The sequence below is a fragment of the Trichomycterus rosablanca genome, chromosome 9 (genome assembly GCF_030014385.1).
Source record: "Trichomycterus rosablanca isolate fTriRos1 chromosome 9, fTriRos1.hap1, whole genome shotgun sequence".
In the NCBI taxonomy this organism is placed as follows: Eukaryota; Metazoa; Chordata; class Actinopteri; order Siluriformes; family Trichomycteridae; genus Trichomycterus; species Trichomycterus rosablanca.
In genome coordinates this window covers 40,001,504-40,022,392 of record NC_085996.1, presented here as the reverse complement: position 1 = coordinate 40,022,392, position 20,889 = coordinate 40,001,504, and the positions used below count along the sequence as shown (strand labels likewise).

The window sequence follows — 20,889 nt, the reverse complement described above, 5'->3', positions numbered from 1 at the left end:
ACCTTTACTCCACGTGTGCAGCACTGACCGCTTCCGATTCACACGGAGATCCGTACCGCGCACAGAGAGTCACGCATCGATCTCCATTATCTCCCGTCTCTGTGCAGCGCCATCGATCAGCCAGCAGAGGGCGTAATCCCACCCTCGGACGAGCTGACCCTCGTCTGTATAGGTGCGAACTGTCTGTCGGTGTTCCGGTTCATGGGCTGGAGCTTTTCTTCACGCCCTTATAGAGTTCGCTCATGCTAGAACAGGAAAGGGCCTTCCCTAAACTGTTGCTGCACAATCGGGAGCATATCATTGCTTTCATATGATTGATTTATTACACCTGTTAGCGACTGTTGTGTGGCTGAAACACATGAATTAGAAAATATAGTGTGTCTTTAATCACATTGAAGTTTGAGTGCAGCGGCGGGCGGTAAAAACCCGCAGTCAAAGCAGTGCAGGGGTTTGTTTTGGGCGGGGTTGGGGGTGATACTTCTGCTCAGCACTGTATCATCGGGTCGGTCGTCTCATCCTCTCCTCCTTCCACCAGGGAGAAATGGAGACTCAGAAACAGCAGCACGATGCTAAACTCATCACCACTAAAGAGGAGGAGAAGCTCAAAATGGATAAAATGGCGCTGGAGCTGGAGCTGAAGTGGACCGAGACCCTCAGGTCAGAGCACGTTCACGGACTCAGACTAAAGAGTGATGGTGTAGGTGGTGTGGAAGACGAGACGCTGCGTTAAAACCAGTTCAGTCCGTCATTCCTGATAAAAGGGAATTGTGTTAGGATTTGATTTTGAGACGTTTAGACTTCTGCACCTGAAGAAAAGTTGATGAGATGTAAATGAGGACCGAACAGTCGTGTTCCAGGTGGGGACGTAACGATTCACTCAACTCACAACGAAGCAAAACTGAAACGATTCCATCTGTGATTCAAAAAATGAAATGATTCAATTTGTGACTCAAAAACGAAAATGATTCAATATGTGATTCAAAAAATTGAAACGATTCGATCTGAGACTCTAACTCTAAAACGATTCAATTTGTGAATTAAAAACTGAAGCAATTCAATCTGATTCAAAACATTAAACGATTCAATCTGTTACTCAAAAACTGAAATGATTCAATATGTGATTCAAAAAATAAAGACTTGATTTGTGACTCAAAAACCAAAACGATTTGATCCGTGAATCAAAAACTGAAACGATTCAATCCGTGACTCAGAAACTGAAATGATTCTTTTGGTGAATCAAAAACTGAAACAATTTGTTTGGTGACTTAGAAACTGAAGCGATTCGATTCGTGACTCAAAAAATTAAATGATTTGATCCGTGACTTAAGAACTGTGAACCGATTTGATCCGTGACTCAGCAACTGAAATGATTGGATCAGTGTCTCAGACACAGAAGCGATTCACTCTGTGACTCAAAAACAGAACCGATTTGATCCGTGACTCAGCAACTGAAATTATTAGATCCGTGATTCAGAAAATGAAACGATTCGATTCGTTACTGAAAAACTGAAATGATTCGTTCCATGAATCAAAACTTGAAACAATTCGGTTTGTGACTCAAAAACTGAAACGATTCAATCTGTGACTAAAAAAACTGAAATTATTTGATTCGTCACTCATTAGTCAATTTGTGAATCAAAAACTGAAACGATTCAATTTGTGAATCAAAAACTGAAATGATTCTGTACGTGATTTAAAACTGAAACGATTTGATTTGTGAGTTAGAAACTAAAACGATTCGGTTCTTGACTGAAATCTTATACGATTCGATCAATGACCCAAAAATGAAACGATTCAATCTGTGACTCGAAAACAGAAACGATCTGATCCATGATTCATGATCTGTGAGGTTCATGATTCTTTACACCCCTACCAGTCACAGCCCTAAATATTTAAGCCGCCCCTATCCTGCCCTGGTCAGAGAACCCTCTCAGGATGATAAGATGAGTCTGTACGTTACTTGGTGAGTCTGAGTCAGTTTGGGAGGTCAGTGTTGTCGACTATTTCAACACTGTTTGCTTCTAAAATATGAAGTTATTATTTATTGGAGCTGATATTGAGATTTCAGACTCTCCTTTTCACTCGTCCTTGAATCCGTGAGCCGCAGCATGAGCGAGTCTTAATGGTTGGTGAAAATGTGCAGCTAATGGAGTCGGTGAAGCTCCTCGGGGACCCCGGAGAACCTTCGGCGCAGTCACACGGCAGCGTTATGGGAGACCAGACAGGCTGAGAGGTGGCACGAACACGTCGCCTCCATTAGTGAGACTTAATGATCAGCTGCAGCCGCTGTAAGTGCAGAGGAAGCAGAACTGAGCTGAGCTGAGCTGTTGTTTATCACCTGTTTTAATCTCAGCTCTGCTACCGGTAGGCTGGGCGCCCCCTAGCGGGAACGATCGGCCACTAGTCTGCAGGGTGGGCGCGGTCTTGGACGCTGTGTAAGGACCCTGGTTAGTTGGCCCAGGTGCTTGTACAGAAGTGGAGGAACGTGCCTCACGCCTCACGTGTGTGTGTGTGTGTGTGTGTGTGTTTGGTGCATGCAGGCAGGAGTGTAAGAAACTTCGAGAGGAGCTGCGTGAGGACCATGATGAGAATAAGAGGATGGCACTCGCACAGCTGGCTCATTCCAAAGACCAGGAGCTCAGCAGTGCCCGAGAGAGCTGGCAGAGGAAGGTGGAGGACCTGTTGGAGCAGGTACACACACACACACACACACACACTGATCAACAGCATCAGAGTTCCTCTGACCAGTCGACCTTCCTCCACTGTTCCTACATCCAGTACTGACTGTAGGTGAAGGTTGGACAGGAGTTAGCACGGGCACTTGGACTGGCACCGCACACAGACGCTCGATGCTCCGTGTGTTGTGAGACCTTCAGCTCACCACCAGGATTAAACCATCTTTAGTTTTCAGCCACAGTGTCTCCTCTGGCATCATCGAGTCTTGGCCGCCCAACAGTTTTTCTCCAGTTTTTTCTTGTTCCTGTTTGTAGTGACGTCCCAGATACTCAGAACAGCCAACTCAAAAACTGAATCGATTCAATCTGTGACTCAAAAACTGAATCGATTCAATCTGTGACTCAAAAACTGAATCGATTCAATCTGTGACTCAAAAACTGAATCGATTCAATCTGTGATTCAAAAACTGAATCGATTCAATCTGTGATTCAAAAACTGAAACGATTCAATCTGTGACTCAAAAACTGAATCGATTCAATCTGTGACTCAAAAACTGAATCGATTCAATCTGTGACTCAAAAACGGAATCGATTCAATCTGTGACTCAGAAACTGAATCGATTCAATTTGTGACTCATAAACTGAATCGATTCAATCTGTGACTCAAAAACTGAATCGATTCAATCTGTGACTCAGAAACTGAAACAATTTGTGAATAAAAAAAATGAAAGATTCGTTTTGTGACTCAAAAAAATGAAACAATTCGATTCGTGACTCAAAAACGAAATAGAATCAATCCGTGACTCAAAAACGAAATAGAATCAATCCGTGACTCAAAAACGGAAATGAATTGATTCGTTTCTCAAAAAAATGAAGCAATTTAGTTTGTGACTGAAAAACTAAATCAGTTCAATTTGTGACTTAAAAATTGAAACGATTTGATTCGTGACTAATTTCGATTCATTATTCATGACTCACAAAAAAGGAAATGATTTGATTCGTGACTGAATCAATTTGATCTGTGAATCAAAAATGGAAACAATTCGATTTGAGAATTAAAAAAGTAAAATGATTCGTTTCGTGACTCAAAAACTGAATCGATTTGTGAATTAAAAAAATAAAAGATTTGTTTGGTGACTCAAAAAAATGAAACAATTTGATTCGTGACTCAAAAACGAAATAGAATCAATCCGTGACTCAGAAACTGAATTGATAGAATTCGTGACTCAAAAACGGAAACGAATCGATTCGTTTCTCAAGAAAAACTAAATCAGTTCAATTTGTGACTTAAAAATTGAAACGATTTGATTCATGACTAAATTTGATTCGTTATTTGTGACTCCAAAAAATTAAAAGATTCGATCCGTGACTCAAATGCTGAAACGATTTGATTCGTGATTTAAAAACGGACACAATTCGAGACTCAAAAAATGAAACGATTTGATTCGTGAATTAAAAAAATAAAATGATTTGATCCGTGACTCAGAAGCTAAAACGTTTCGATTCGTGATTCAAAAACGGAATCGATTCAATCCGTGACTCAGAAACTGAAACGATTTGTGAATTAAAAAAATAAAAGATTCGTTTGGTGACTCAAAAAAATGAAACAATTCGATTCGTGACTCAAAAACGAAATAGAATCAATCCGTGACTCAGAAACTGAATTGATAGAATTCGTGACTCAAAAACGGAAACGAATCGATTCGTTTCTCAAGAAAAACTAAATCAGTTCAATTTGTGACTTAAAAATTGAAACGATTTGATTCATGACTAAATTTGATTCGTTATTTGTGACTCCAAAAAATTTAAAGATTCGATCCGTGACTCAAATGCTGAAACGATTTGATTCGTGATTTAAAAAAATAAAACGATTCGATCCGTGACTCAGAAGCTAAAACGTTTCGATTCGTGATTCAAAAACGGACACAATCCGAGACTCAGAAAACGTGACTCAGAACCCGGTCGTGATTTGGCCCTTAAGAAAGTCACTCATGTACCATCGGTCCAGTGATGGGGGGATTTGCGGGGTTGGTCCTAATGTTTTGGCTGATCTGTGGCTCATTTGCTTCTATATTTTATTTAGCACCAAATTACTGATTAGTTTCACGCTTCATTTATTCATTTATTATAGTTGCCCCAAATTCTTTGCCCCCCTCGTGCTTTCTTTGCTCTGTAGCTCTGGAGTATGTCTGTGGGGATTTGTGCCCAGTCCGTCAGTAGGCTAAGGGTCTAGTGTGGTCAGGCACCCGTGTAGGACAGGGTACCGTACTGATGATCATCTTTGCTCTCTGTCTCGTCTGCAGATCTCGTTGCTGAAACAGAGTCTGGAGATGCAGTTGTCGCAGTCGCAGCACTCGCTGCAGCAGCTGCAGGCGCAGTTCAATCAGGAGCGTGAACACCTGGGTCAGCAGCTGCAGGAGCTGGAGCTGGAGCACCAGCGCAGGGAGGAGCGGCTGCGTGAGGCGCACTGCTGCACCATCCACGAGCTGCAGGAGGCGCGACAACATGACCTCAAGGTCTCTCTTACTCCCCATTACTCCTCATTACTCCAGCGTACCCTGTTCCCTACCCACCGTGATAGTGCCACACAGCTCCAGGTTCTAGGTTCGATTCTCGTGTCCATTTACAGCGAGTTCAGGGATTATTATAGTATAGCCAAGAATACAGTTCTGTCATTTGATTCAAAAAAAAAAAAAGAATGATTCATTTAAATAAAAAACCGTTCATGTCACAAATGATTCATTAAACAGAGTCATTCATGTTCAGATTGATTCGTTCAAACAGAGTTATTTAAGTCAAGAATGATTCGTTTGGGCCGCTCAGGTGGCGCAGCGGTAAAAACACACGCTGAGCTGGGATCTGGAATACATCGTATCGGGTCTCGGCTCTGCCTACCGGCTAAGGCTGAGCGGCCACACGAACAACGATTGTCCTGTTGTTCAGATATGGGCGGGACTAAGCCGGATGGAGTCTCTCTCTCATAACTGGTGCAGTTACGACCTCTGCTGACTGATTGATGATGAGAAAAGGAGTGCTCTCAGGGTGTGTCTCTCCGTACACAACGCTGAGCTGCACCGCACTCGTCAAAGTGTAGGTGACCAGATGCATACGACTGCTGCCCACGTGTCGGAGGGGGCGTGGGTTAGCTCCGTTCTCCTCAATCAGAGTCGGGGATCGGCATTGGTGGAGAGGAAGCGTGACGCAATCGGGCAACTGGACGAGCTAAAAGGGCGAAAATGCATAAATAAAATATATTAAAAAATGATGAAGAATGATTCATTTGAGTTATTTATATTGAGAATGATTCATTTAAACAAAGTTGTTCATGTCAAAAATGAGTTATTCATGTTAAATGATTCATTTTTTCATATTTATGTTGAGAATAATTTGTTTGAACAGAGTTATTTATGTCAAATGATTCGTTTGAACAGTTATTCATGCAGAGAATGATTCATTTAAACAAATTGGTGTGAGTGGGGTGGTCAGTGTGAGTGGGGTGGTCAGTGTGAGTGTGGTGGTCAGCAGTGGTTGTAATGTATTGGAGGACTCAGCAGACCGGCATTATTAAGATCTGATGCGATGCACAAACTCTGTAGAATCGATCCCTGCTCGAGCTGCCAGCCTCTGTTCCTGCTGACAGGAGGGAAATGGATGGATGTACAGTTTACACTGGCACCATGCCCCAGTGGGCGTCGGTTTAAACTGGACAGCGAGCTGGCAGGAGTCCGGTACGGTCAGGGAATTTTATAAGCTCGTGGTTTTACAGGCTGTCAGAGGTCAGAGGAGCGCAGTGACTTTATATAAATCTGATCTATATGTTAGACATCTAGTCATAGCCCGTCATCATCACTGTACCAGTGTTCATTATTCAGTACCAGTGTTCAGTACCAGTGTTCAGTACTGGTTTAATAGTGGACATGGGAGCTCCTGCCAGGAGGGAGTTGCAGTCGTCCAACCGTGAGATTACAAGTGACTGGAGCAGAATCTGAGGAGCTTCCCTGGAGAGAAATGGACGAATCTTCCTGATGTTGTACAGGAGGAACCGGCACCATCTCGTCATGTTGGCTATGTAAGGAGAGAAGGTCAGCTGGTTATCAAGGACAATACCACGACTTCTTACCTTATCAGATGGTCTGATCTGGGAGTCATTAAGAGAGATGAGAAGGTCCTGGGTTGGAGATTGATCTCCAGGAATGAGCAACATCTCTGTCTTGCTGGGATTAAGTTTTAGATGATGAGCCGACATCCATTGTGAGATATCTCGCAGACATGCTGAGATGCGAGCTGAGACTTGTGTGTCTGAAGGAGGAAATGACAGAACGAGCTGAGTGTCATCTGCATAGGAGTGGTAGGAGAAGCCATGGGAGGCTATGACCTTACCCAGAGAGCGGGTGTAGATAGAGAAAAGAAGTGGGCCAAGTACCAAGCCCTGAGGAACACCGGTTCAGAGAGTGCATGGGGGAGATATGGATCCCCTCCTTGACACCTGTTGCCAGCACCCTTCAGGTGTTAATGTGCAGACTGAACCGTGTCTCAGTGTTTTTTTGGATGTAGCCGTTTCTTTCTGCTGACTTTCTGAGTGCCTGAACGTTCAGGAAACATCTTCACGTTCTGAACGTCGCCTGAAAACGATTGAAAATGTTTTAGCTTTTTGACAGACGCTTTTATCCAGAGTGACGGAGAGTCGAATCAGAATCAGGACGGAGATCTTATCCGTGACGTCTCTTTGATGCTACAGGGTCAGCATTCAAACCGTGACGCGCTTCTTAGTCCATGTGAGCAGCATTAAACCATAGTGGAGCACCAGTGTGCCAACTTCGGAACACGACTTCCTTTCTACAATTCCTCGGTCGCGTAAAGCTCGCTCGGCTGTTGACGGTGCCGCCCATGTTTTAACGTCACGACTGTAACGATCGGGCTAAGACGCGGCAAGAGGGGTGTACACACGCGCAGAGATGCTGGTTAACAAAGGGGTTCACAAGACAAGACACACTAACACATGACCTAAGCTAATTGCTCATCTAAACGCTAATGCTAATCGCTAAGCTAATGCTAATCTAAATGATGACGATGATGGGATTGGTTTCTTCTCACGTGTGTGCAGGAGCTGGAGGAGCGTCTCCGGCAGCAGCATCACATGGAGCTTCATTCCATGAGAGAAGCTCACCGGCAGAAGATGGAGACGCTGAAGCAGCAGTCGGAGCAGGAGCTTCAGACACTCCGCTTCGAGCTGGAGGACGAAGGGAAAGCCATGCTGGGTAAGAGACCAGATCCGCCCCCACCCGCCCCGGGGTAAAGGGGTAATCGTTATGTTCCAGTAAATCAGTCAGAGGGAAATGTAAATGTAATATGATGTGATGTGGGTGATTAGACCCTTTGTGAGGTCTATAAAGCACCTGTAGAATGACATGGAACGCCGACCGTGAGCCAGGAATAATTGTCTCAGTTGTTCCCAGACACTCTGCTGGCTAATTAAGCGCAAATTCTAACAGTCACAGTGTTTAAAATAGTAAAAGAAAATCTACTCAGAAGAGCGGAGACTGTTATAGCACAGTGGGATGGGGGGGGGGGGGGGGGTTAACTATATGAATGCTCATGGATTTACAAGAAGTTCATGTCTGAACCTGATTGGTCCGTCTGTACTACTAACATATATTATGTATAACAATAATAACAATAATAATAAGGATAATAATAATAATAATAATAGTAATAATAATATTAATAACAACAATAATAATGATAATAATAATAATAATAATAATATTAATAACAATAATAATAATGATAATAATAATAATAATAATAGTAATAATGATATTAATAACAACAATAATAATGATAATAATAATAATAATAATATTAATAACAATAATAATAATGATATTAATAACAATAATAATAATGATAATAATAATAATAATAATAGTAATAATGATATTAATAACAACAATAATAATGATAATAATAATAATAATAATATTAATAACAATAATAATAATGATAATAATAATAATAATAATAGTAATAATAATATTAATAACAACAATAATAATGATAATAATAATAATAATAATAATATTAATAACAATAACAATAATGATAATAAGGATAATAATAATAATAATAATAGTAATAATGATATTAATAACAACAATAATAATGATAATAATAATAATAATAATAATATTAATAACAATAATAATAATGATAATAATAATAATAATAATAGTAATAATGATATTAATAACAATAATAATAATGATAATAATAATAATAATAATAGTAATAATGATATTAATAACAATAATAATAATGATAATAATAATAATAATAATAATAATAATATTAATAACAATAATAATAATAATGATAATAATAATAATAGTAATAATGATATTAATAACAATAATAATAATGATAATAATGATATTAATAACAAATCAAATAATAATAATAATGATATTAATAATAAATCAAATAATAATAATGATAATAATAATAATAATAATGATATTAATAATAATAATTAATAATGATAATAATAATAATAATGATAATAATAATAATAATAAGTTATAGTAATAGCAATAATAATAATGTTACAATAATATTAATAATAATGCTTATATTAAACAATATTAGTAAGAATATTAATAATGAATATAATAAAAATAATTATAATATTAATAATAAGAAGAATATAATAACAATATTAAGTATTTATAATAATAATAATGTAACAGCAATGTTAATAATAATGGTAATAATATAAACAATAATAATAATAATAATATAACCATATGAATACCAATAACATTAATAACAACTATAACAATAACAATTATAAATAAACTGCTACTAAACTCAGTAGGTACCTGACTGCACTTTTTTATCTTTTTGTGTCTCTAGATGACGACCAGATCCAGAACTTTTTTAGTTTGAACTACGATACAGTTCATACAAACTTTATGTGAATAAAATGTCAGAAAAAACCTCATCTATAGTTTTCAAGCTCGCTGCTCCACTTATAACCGCCTCAGCTTTCAGTATTTAAAACTCGTCCCGGTCGGGTGATAATCTGAGAGAAAGTTTTTTTTACATTTTTATTTGAGTATAAAGTAATAGGTGATGATCAGATGGAGATGAAGCAGCTCAAATGTGGAGGAAAATAGAATTATACGTGTATATTGTGTAGATTTTCTGTGCGCGGCCTCCAGGTTTAAATGAAAGTTTTAAAAGCGTCGTAGAGCCGAGCGTGAACGTGATTAGCTTAGCATGAATTATTCAGGTGGAGAGGAGGATTATAGCACATCCTCTCTCATATCTGATTATTAATATGAGCTTTACAGTGCAGGCAGGACGTGGGAGGAAACATCCAGACCTGAAATAAAGAAATGACTTTCTACGTTTTTATACTTTTTAATTTTTCGTGCTCAGGTTCTGTGTGATTGATGGTTTTTAATAAAGTATCTTCTCGTCTCTGTTCTCCCGTCAGCGTCTCTGCGCTCTGAGCTGAACCATCTCCACGCCTCGGCTATAGAGCACCTGCGCCACACCCACCAGCAGGAGAGCGCCGTCGCCAAGCAGGAGCTGGAGAGGGCGCTGGAGAAGAGCCGGATACAGGTGAACGCCGTCACGCTAACAGCACACATCACACGCAACGGTTCTGTGGTTCAAACTCGTACATGAACACCCCCTTGTGGAGACTTTATGTAAACCACAATGGGACCGAATTAGCACAGTTTTCATCTATTAAGTATGTTTTGTTTTGTGCTTAATAAAAGCCGCTCAGGTGGCGCAGCGGTAAAAACACACGCTGGAACCAGAGCTGGGATCTGGAATACATCGGATCGAATCTCGGCTCTGCCTGCCGGCTGAGGCTGAGCGGCCACATGAACGACGATTGGCCTGTTGTTCAGATAGGGGCGGGACTAAGCCGGATGGGGTCTCTCTCTCAGACTAGTGCGATTACGACCTCTGCTGGCTGGTTGGTGGGAATGCGGTAGAGGATGTGGCTCTCCGTACACAGCACTGCACTCGTCAAGTGTAGGTGATAAGATGTTCGATTGCTGTGCACGTGTCGGAGGGGGGCACTCACTGTCTATTTTATCAGCTTCATATACCATATAGAAGCACCTTGTAGTTCTACAATTACTGACTGTAGTCCATCTGTTTCTCTACATGCTTTGTTACCCCCTTTCATGCTGTTCTTCAATGGTCAGGACCCCCACAGGACCACCACAGAGCAGGTATTATTTAGGTGGTGGATGATTCTCAGCACTGCAGTGACACTGACAGGGTGGTGGTGTGTTAGTGTGTGTTGTGCTGGTGTGAGTGGATCAGACACAGCAGCGCTGCTGGAGTTTTTAAACACCGTGTCCACTCACTGTCCACTCTATTAGACGCTCCTACCTAGTCGGTCCACCTTGTAGATGTAAAGTCAGAGACGATTGCTCATCTATTGCTGCTGTTTGAGTCGCTCATCTTCTAGACCTTCATCAGTGGTCACAGGACGCTGCCCACGGGGCGCTGTTGGCTGGATGTATTTGGTTGGTGGACTATTTTCAGTCCAGCAGTGACAGTGAGGTGTTTAAAACCTCCAGCAGCACTGCTGTGTCTGATCCACTCATACCAGCACAACACACACTAACACACCACCACCATGTCAGTTTCACTGCAGTGCTGAGAATCATCCACCACCTAAATAATACCTGCTCTGTGGTGGTCCTGTGGGGGTCCTGACCATTGAAGAACAGCATGAAAGGGGGTAACAAAGCATGTAGAGAAACAGATGGACTACAGTCAGTAATTGTAGAACTACAAAGTGCTTCTATATGGTAAGTGGAGCTGATAAAATAGACAGTGAGTGTAGAAACAAGGAGGTGGTCATAATGTTGGTAAAATTAATATTTAGATCTGTATGATATAGCTATCCATCAAACTTTTGAAGCAACAATAAAAATGAAGGTTTATTTCTCACTGCTGCTTTGACGTGGATATTTTGAGGCGGTACAGTTACACCCCACTGCGCTTTATCAGTTCTGGAACCAGGTTACAGGAACCTCACCGCCCCCCGGACCCGTTCCCACACAGCTCCCTGTGCCGGCCTGATAAAGCCTTTTACCTCTTAATGAACTCCGTGTTTTATTTAAAGGTTTCTTTGTTCAGCGCTGCAGAGATCAGGAATCGTTATCAGAACAGCGAGTGTCCTCTTATTAACCCGACTTGTAACTGAAGAATTTTCTCCGGGTCGGTACCATGAGGCCGTGTTAGCTCCCACAGCAGCTCGTTCTCCACGGTTCTCCACATCCCAGATGTTTTACCTTCAATTAAACATTTACTTTCTCATTTTTTTTTATAAAAACAAGCAGCACAGATTTTTACAGCTAATTTACCAGTTTTTTATTAGTGTTCACTTCTGTTGTGCTTGCCGGTACAACAGAAAACTGGTACAATCGTAAACACGGACCGGTTCTCTGAATGTCGACTGACATAGAACAGGTTCCGTTCTGGTTCACGAATTAGATTCTGAACCGGTTCTGTGCGTCTCCTCTAGAGAAAAAGGTTCTAAATTGTGAACGTTCGTTCGCAGCCGGAACCAAAGAATATTCAGGTTTCCTGCTCGAACCTTGGTGTCATTTGTGGGCGTGTCGGGTTGTACAGGATAGAGAAGCAACACTGGCTGTAAAGTTTACAATCTAAAAATGCCACGCCCTCTGTTGGTGACGCATCCTCGGCTCCCAAAAACCACTGGAAAAAGCACCAAGGTTCTAAGAACCTGGACGGAACCAGTTCAAGATCAAGGACTATCAGTAGTTCAGTAGGTCCCTCGTCTGACCGCTGTCTGTAGGTTCTCACTACGGTTGCCTGTGTTTCTGAGATAGTTCAACACAGTCGTCCGGCCGTCACTCAGGTCCTTACGTCTGATCAGATCTGCTGCATTCAACACGTCACCATCATGGAAATGGACGTTTGTTACAAAGCAGGCGTTGGTCTTGAGGTTTTGGTGCATTTATGCACGTCCTCCATGCGCTGGTGTTCTGACGTCTCTTTATTAGACGGGAACATCAGACCGTAGAAGCAGCTCAGGACGCGTCGGATCTTCTGATGCTCACTTCTGATAACTTCCTCCAGCTCCCTGATTAATCTCCGTGTTTACGAGCCTCCGTGCTCCTCCGGTGTCGAGTCGTTCTGGAGACGGATGGTCGTAAACACGTCCCCCTCCGCCGCCCGCGCTGGATCTCAGCCACCCATGAACGGGAACGTCTCTGATTTACTGTCCTGGACTAAGTGGAGGAACAGAGGACCTCTCTCCATCTCTCACCGACCTTCACGAGAGGAGAGGAGTGAAGAGAGAGTGCGTTTACTCACGCCGCCGTTTATCTGTGGAATCACCTGCTGCTTCAGAAGCGCTGACGGCCGTTCGTCTTTTTAACGTCCGCTTGTTTCCAGGTTTAGAGTCAGCGCTTTATTAGGTACACCCATCACGTACGTACACAGCCATCGTACGAATTAAATGTGCGGGTCGACAATAACCGACTGTAGCCCCCCGTACCCCACTTAAACCAGTGAACGCCACCGTTCCTTCTCACGACACGTTTCGGCACCGAGGACGCCGAGCGATGACGTGTCTCCATTATTTTGTCCCGTTCTCCCTGCAAACGCGTCTTTTTTTTACTATTTTCTCCCAGTTTAGTCATAGCCAGTTCCTCTTTTGCTTCTGGAGACCCCGATGGTGTACGAGGAGGGTATATTCTCCCGACACGCCCTCCCTCCGACACGTGCACGCTCCACCGACCCCTACTTATCCCCCCGTACTTCAGTGGATTGGACGTACTTCACGCGCTGATCTCCACGTTCCTCCACTTCTGTACTAACCAGGGTCCTTACACAGCGTCAAAGACCCCGCCCACTTTGTTTGTAGTCACGTCTTTTCCCACCCAGCAGACGAGCGGCCGATTTTGTCTGCTGCGGGCACTAGGGGGCGCCAAGGTGACCGGTAGCACAGCTGAGATTCGAACTCAGTTAAAGTGTGCGGGGTGCAAAATGCTCCACACAGGTCAGGACTGCAGGCAGGCCAGTCTAGTACTCGTGCAGCATTTATCAGACGCTTTTATTCAAAGTATTTGAATACAGTTTGAGCAATTGAAGGTTAAGGGGCCCTGCTCAGGGGCCCAACAGTCGCACCTTGGTGGTGGTGGGGAGGCTTGAACTGGCAACCTGCTGAGCCACCACTGTCGAGTTTGAATCTCAGAGCTGCTACTGGCTGTGTCAGGGAGAGGGCGGGGCGAAGGAATTCCTCGTGGCTGCTGCAGTTGCGACCTCTGACCATGAATAATGGATAGCAGTGCCAACCTAGTCGTCTCCAATTCTCCAGTTGTATCACCTCTACTGCTGGGACCCCAGTGATACAACGGGTGGAAACATGCCAAATCGGTTCCAAATCAAGTTCACAAACCCGTAACGGAGCCAGTTCCACCACGTAGGTCGAAAAGGCCTATCTGAGACTCGTTCCGAAGCCTCTCGTGTTGTTTTGGGTGTATGATTGGGTCAGTGACGTGTTAAAAGGTGAACTGTTGCCCCAGTCTGTGGACGACCGGTAGGAAGCCGTAAATAAACTACTATTTTATATTTTAAAGTCGTTTTATGTATTCTAAGCTGGACCAGTGAATCGTGGCTCTTGTCGTGCAGACCACGTATCTCGAAATATTAAACGTCATCTCACATCTCGTCTCATTTGCAGCCCGGGCGACTCCTCCTTCAGATGCATCTCAGATCTCATTCTGCTCTGGGTGTTCAAGGTCCTTGTAGGAATATTTTTGGTTTTTGCAGCCAGATCCGGGCGGCTCACGATGTGTTAGCATGAGCAGGAGGTCACGGCGTAGTGCTAAAACTAAACGCTTAGCCTCCGGGTGGGGAGAGGAACGCGGTGACTCTGAATGTGACTGTTCCAAAAACACCAGAGTCCATAAAGGCAAGAAAATGGGTCAGAAGTGCATCAATATTGCATCCCTGACATGCCCTAAAGCATCATGGGTAGTACAGAGTGCTGCTTCATGAAATCAACCCGTATCCGAGCCAGGCCTTCTCATCCAACTTCAGTGCCTGACCTAGCGGATTGTCTTTGGACTTAACAGGCACAGCTTCCTACAGGCACACTCTAAAATCTTGTAAAAAGTACTGTGGTGTGACGTCATGTCCAGTGGTGTGGTGTGACATCATGTACTCTGGTGTGACATCATGTCTGGTGTAACGTCATTTGATTATTATTGTTTTGTGTGTACTGTGATGTGACGTCGTAGTGTGGTGTGATGTCAGGTCCTATGGTGTAACATCATTTGATTATTATTGTCCTGTGGTGTGACGTCATGTCCAGTGGTGTGACATTATGTCCTGTGGTGTGATGTCATGTCCTGTGGTGTGATGTCGTGCACTGTGGTGTGACGTCATTTGATCATTATTGTCCTGTAGTGTGACGTCATGTCCTGTGGTGTGATGTCATGTACTGTGGTGTGACGTCATTTGATCATTATTGTCCTGTAGTGTGACGTCATGTCCTGTGGTGTGATGTCATGTACTGTGGTGTGACGTCATTTGATCATTATTGTCCTGTAGTGTGACGTCATGTCCTGTGGTGTGATGTCATGTACTGTGGTGTGACGTCATTTGATCATTATTGTCCTGTAGTGTGACGTCATGTCCTGTGGTGTGATGTCATGTCCTGTGGTGTGATGTCATGTACTGTGGTGTGATGTCGTGCACTGTGGTGTGACGTCATTTGATCATTATTGTCCTGTAGTGTGACGTCATGTCCTGTGGTGTGATGTCATGTACTGTGGTGTGACGTCATTTGATCATTATTGTCCTGTAGTGTGACGTCATGTCCTGTGGTGTGATGTCATGTACTGTGGTGTGACGTCATTTGATCATTATTGTCCTGTAGTGTGACGTCATGTCCTGTGGTGTGATGTCGTGTCCTGTGGTGTGATGTCATGTACTGTGGTGTGATGTCGTGCTGTGTGGTGTGACATGTCCTGTGGTGTGACGTCACGTACTGTGGTGTGACCTCATGTCCTGTGGTATGACATCATGTCCTGTGGTGTGACATCATGCTTCGTGGTGTGACGTCATGTCCTGTGGTGTGACATCACCACTCCAAACTAAATGAAACGTGTTTATTCGGGTTCCTCTGATCCTGGTGTGTGTTGGATTTAAGTCGCTGTGTAACTGAAGTATAAAAGAAAAGAGAGAATTGATGATCAGGATGTGACGGGTTTATAAGACGCTTCCACTCGTGTGAGAGATAAAACATCTCAGAGTAAAGAACAGAATTCAAATAAAATCAGCTCTGAATAATAAACACGTAGTGAATCTTCATTCTAGTTTATATAGAGTTAAACCCTGAACAGCTCTGATCCACATTTAACATCATTATTATTACATCATTATTATTACATCATCATTATTACATCATTATTATTACATCATTATTATTACATCATTATTATTACATCATTATTATTACTGATTCTGTTTATTTTAGTGTCACGTCACACCGCAGGAGAGTTTCTGTTCCTCTCTGTGACACCAGCAGTTCAGAACCATTTAGAACATTTAGAACACCAGAATTGGAACATTATTTATTTATCTTTATTGATCATTATTTATCATGCACCCGTGTACGTCTGTGCTGCGCAGGAGCGGGAACTGCTGGGTCGCATGTCGGAGCTGCAGGAGGAAGTGAGCCGCAGGAAGAACCACATCGCCAACCTGGACCACGAGATCCACACGCTGAACGAGAACATCAGCACCCTCACCAAAGAGCTGGAGCTCAAGGGCAAGGAGGTGCTGAAGATCCGCAGTGAGGCCAACCAGCAGATCAGGTGTGTGTGTGTGTGTGTGTGTGTGTGTGTATGAACCCACAAAGGTGTCGTTATAGGTGTGTGTCAAAAATGTTGTGACTGTACACAAAACCTGTAGGGTGGCACAGCTGGTACAGTAGGTGCAGCACAGCGCCAGGGTCCCGGAAACCTCCATTATGTCTCTCAGAAACATGCAGAAGGTGGATTTTCTGTTTAAAATAGGTGGAAATCTGTGACTGAGTGGAATTTTGGGGTCAGAGCGCAGGGTCAGCCAATGTACGGCACCCCTGCAGGTGAGAGGGTTAAGGGCCTCGCTCAAGGGCCCAACAGTGGCTGCATGGCAGATTCAGGTATTCAGACCCACAACCTTTTATTCGATAGCACGAACTGCTGGGCCCCTGAGCGAGGCCCTTAACCCTCAATTGCCCTCAAAGGTGTCCGCTAAATGGAATGTGTTGCTGCAATGTTAATAATCATAAATCAATGACTTGTTTCTACACTCACTGCTCCACTTACCATATAGAAGCACTTTGTAGTTCTACAATTACTGACTGTAGTCCATCTGTTTCTCTGCATGCTTTGTTACCCCCTTTCACCCTGTTCTTCAATGGTCAGGACCCCCACAGAGCAGGTATTATTTAGGTGGTGGATGATTCTCAGCACTGCAGTGACACTGACATGGTGGTGGTGTGTTAGTGTGTGTTGTGCTGGTATGAGTGGATCAGACACAGCAGCACTGCTGGTTTTTAAACACCGTGTCCACTCACTGTCCACTCTATTAGACACGCCTACCTAGTCGGTCCACCTTGTAGATGTAAAGTCAGAGACGATCGCTCATCTATTGCTGCTGTTTGAGTCGGTCATCTTCTAGACCTTCATCAGTGGTCACAGGACGCTGCCCACGGGGCGCTGTTGGGTGGATATTTTTGGTTGGTGGACGATTCTCAGTCCAGCAGTGACAGCGAGGTGTTTAAAAACTCCAGCAGCGCTGCTGTGTCTGATCCACTCATACCAGCACAACACACACTAACACACCACCACCATGTCAGTGTCACTGCAGTGCTGAGAATCATCCACCACCTAAATAATACCTGCTCTGTGGGGGTCCTGACCATTGAAGAACAGGGTGAAAGGGGGTAACAAAGCATGCAGAGAAACAGATGGACTACAGTCAGTAATTGTAGAACTACAAAGTGCTTCTATATGGTAAGTGGAGCTGATAAAATGGACAGTGAGTGTAGAAACAAGGAGGTGGTTTTAATGTTATGACTGATCGGTGTATAGTGTATTTATGTGTGTGTGTGTGTGTGTGTGTGTGTGTGTGTGTGTGTGTGTGTAGGGCTCACGAGCAGGACCTGTGTAAGAAGCATGAGCGTGAGATGACTGAGCTGAACTTCCTGCACAACAGAGACACCCAGAACATGCTGTCGGACTTCAACAAAGCTCAGGAGCTGCTCAAGGATAAAATCTCTGCTCTACAGATACTGTAAGTGTGTGAGAACCTATCGACCCGCCCTGCTCCCCTAATACCTCCCTGATCAGCTCCTTCAGCGCTGAGGAGGCGTCGGACGCTCCCTCGTCACTCAGTCAGATCATCACTCAGAATTAAGGCGCCTCAGTGGGAGCATTTTAAGGGAGCTCAGGATTTAGACACGCCCTCTTCTCGGGAGTGTAGGATGATGGGAAATGTGTGTGTGTTCACACAGCAGCCTGTATTGTGTGTGTGCGTATGTGTTGTGTTTGTGAAATTGGGATTGATGGCATGAAATCCTGACTCATTAATATTCCTTTTGATTTAAAATGTGAGGTGAGGAACACAGGGCTGCATTTACAGAGATGCTGATGTGTTAGAAAGCGTTTATTGAGTTTATTGATGCTGAGCGAGACCCTTTCGGCACTTTTTGACCAACGTGAAATTAATTTCGAACCCTTTAGCACATTTTCACCAAATTAACGTTTGTTTTCAGCTGGAACCAAAGAAATTCTCAGCAAGAACGTCCGCAGAGGAAAGAGAACGTCTCATCTGTATTAGTTGATCTGTGCTTGCTTTTTGGATGAAAACGAACATCTGGAACAGCAGCACACATGCTCACACGTTCCTCCAGCTTCTCACTACTGTTTACCCCCTGTGTGTCGTGCGGCGCCCCCTGTTGATAACGCGAACGTGGGACGGGTCTCTGAATAGCACCAAGGTTCTACGAAGCCTGAACGGAACCAGTTCGGGATCCAGGGTTATTCTGGTTGAAATGGGCTACTTTAAATGTATAGGGAGGCAAGTGATTTGCACTGTAAGATGTTAGGATTACGGGTTTCTTCTGATGCCCAGATAGACGTCTAGAAAGGTCGAGTTGTTTCGAGTGACCTGGCAGTGGTGGGGCTTGAACCAGTGACCTTTTGATTACTAGTCCAGTACCTTAACCACTAGGCTACACCTGCCCTCATGCATCTCAGCTTTATAAGTGTAGGACGTGAACTGGGTGGATGTTTGACTCGCTGGGTGGACGGCCGGATCGATACACATCGGCAGTGCCAGGAATTTAATAAACTGAGAGATTTTGTTCAAATATCAGGAACTCATTCATGTGAACCATAAAAATAAGCACGTAGTACAACCTATAAAACATTAAACTAAATAGATTAAATATTTGACAGCACTATGATGAACTTTTAATTTATTTTAAATAAGTGCAATACTAAAACGAACAGCAAGCCCAAACTTAATCTGTTTTTATAGGTCACTGTTTCTTTTACTTATAGGCTCACTGTTTGGATCTCACATTTATATTTACCACAATTTAGCAGATGCTTTTATCCAGAGCAACTTATAATGGATTGAGGGTTAAAGTCTTCACAATTATTTACCAGAATGGATTGAAAGGTTGTTATATGACTTTATTCTTCCTGAAGGCAGAGTTTGTTCATTGCTGAATGTGTTGTTTTTGGTATGCCTGGCCGGATAGATAAATGGATAAGAGTATAGGCTATATTATCGGGGGGATGAATAGATAGATGGGCAGATGAAGAAATAAATATTATTATAAATAAAGATTATTTGATAAATGAATGGGTAGATATTGTAAGATAGATGAATGAATGGATAAATGGGAGGATTATTTTACAAATTATTCAATAGGTTATTGGATAGATAAATGGGTTGATGATGTGATAAATTATTGGGTAAATGCATGGATAGATATTATAGATTATACCAGCGGTCCCCAACCTTTTTTGCACCACGGACCGGTTTCATATAAGATATAATTTCATGGACCGGCGGGGGCATTTAAAATAGAATAACAATACTACTCACAAATGATGTAAAATCAGTGGAACCCTGAGCTTTTTTCGCTGCATCGAGATGCTCCCACCTAGGGGTGATAGGAGGCAATAACACCCAAAGTGTCTCTGTTTATTTATCTGGTACCGGTCCGTGGTTTGGTAATTGGGAACCACTAAATTATTGGATAGTTGACTGGATAGAATATTAGGTAAATGAATGAATAGATAGATTATCAGATAGATGAATTAATATGTTATTGGATAGATCAATAAACTGATGAATCGATAAAATATAGGATCGATTATTGGATAGATTATTGAATAGATAAATAATAGTAATTGCATAGCATAGCTATTTCCTTATTTTTTATTTTATTTACTCTATTTAACTTTACTGTTCTTACACTGTACTGGAGCTGCTGTAACACTCGAATGTCCTTCATGGGGATCAATAAAGGAATCTTATCTTAATTTAATATATAGATTATAGAAAAGATGAATAGATAGATTATCAGATAGTTAAATGGGTGGATTATTCTATAGATTATTTGATAGATTATCAGATAGATGAATGAATGTATTATTGGATAGATCAGTAAATAGATAAATAGATAGATTAGTGGATAGATGAATGGAAAATGGATGGATAGAATATAGGATATATTATCAGATAGATGGATGGATTATTGGACAGATGAGTGGATAGATGAATAAATAGATTAGTCTAGTCTCAGTTAGATTAGGCTGGTAGAATAGATAATTGACTTGGTGACTGGCTAGAGGAATAGAACGATGAATTGACGAGTGAGCTGCCTAAAAACTGGACGAAGATGTGGACAAGAGGATTCTTGACTAGATGAGCATCAAGACACTTGACTGGTTTACAGAATAGGTGGAGAAATAAATGCATCATCAATTTATTTGTACAGCGCCTTTTACAATAGACATCGTCTCAAAGCGACCAAAGGAAAAACCCTGGGGTTAGGGTTGGGGTTAGGGTTGGGGTTAGGGTTTGGGTTAGATAGATGATGAATGGTAGATGCGGGGATGGATGAATAAATGGTCGGTTG

The 20,889-nt window shown here is 42.4% G+C and overlaps 1 protein-coding gene across 8 annotated transcripts in view; it reads left to right on the top strand.

Moving 5' to 3' along the window:
* Positions 1-20,889, top strand: part of fam184ab (family with sequence similarity 184 member Ab) — a 94,078-nt gene that overhangs the window by 59,312 nt on the left and 13,877 nt on the right. For all 8 annotated transcript variants that reach the window (XR_010013747.1, XM_063002435.1, XM_063002430.1 and 5 more), the window contains 7 exons: positions 536-657; positions 2,541-2,691; positions 4,979-5,191; positions 7,780-7,933; positions 10,174-10,301; positions 16,377-16,561; positions 17,880-18,026. Coding sequence is in view for 7 of the 8 variants with exons in the window: in XM_063002435.1 (XP_062858505.1) it covers positions 536-657; positions 2,541-2,691; positions 4,979-5,191; positions 7,780-7,933; positions 10,174-10,301; positions 16,377-16,561; positions 17,880-18,026 (1,100 nt within the window). In the remaining variant the exon portion in view is untranslated. The remainder of the gene's footprint in view (positions 1-535; positions 658-2,540; positions 2,692-4,978; positions 5,192-7,779; positions 7,934-10,173; positions 10,302-16,376; positions 16,562-17,879; positions 18,027-20,889) is intronic.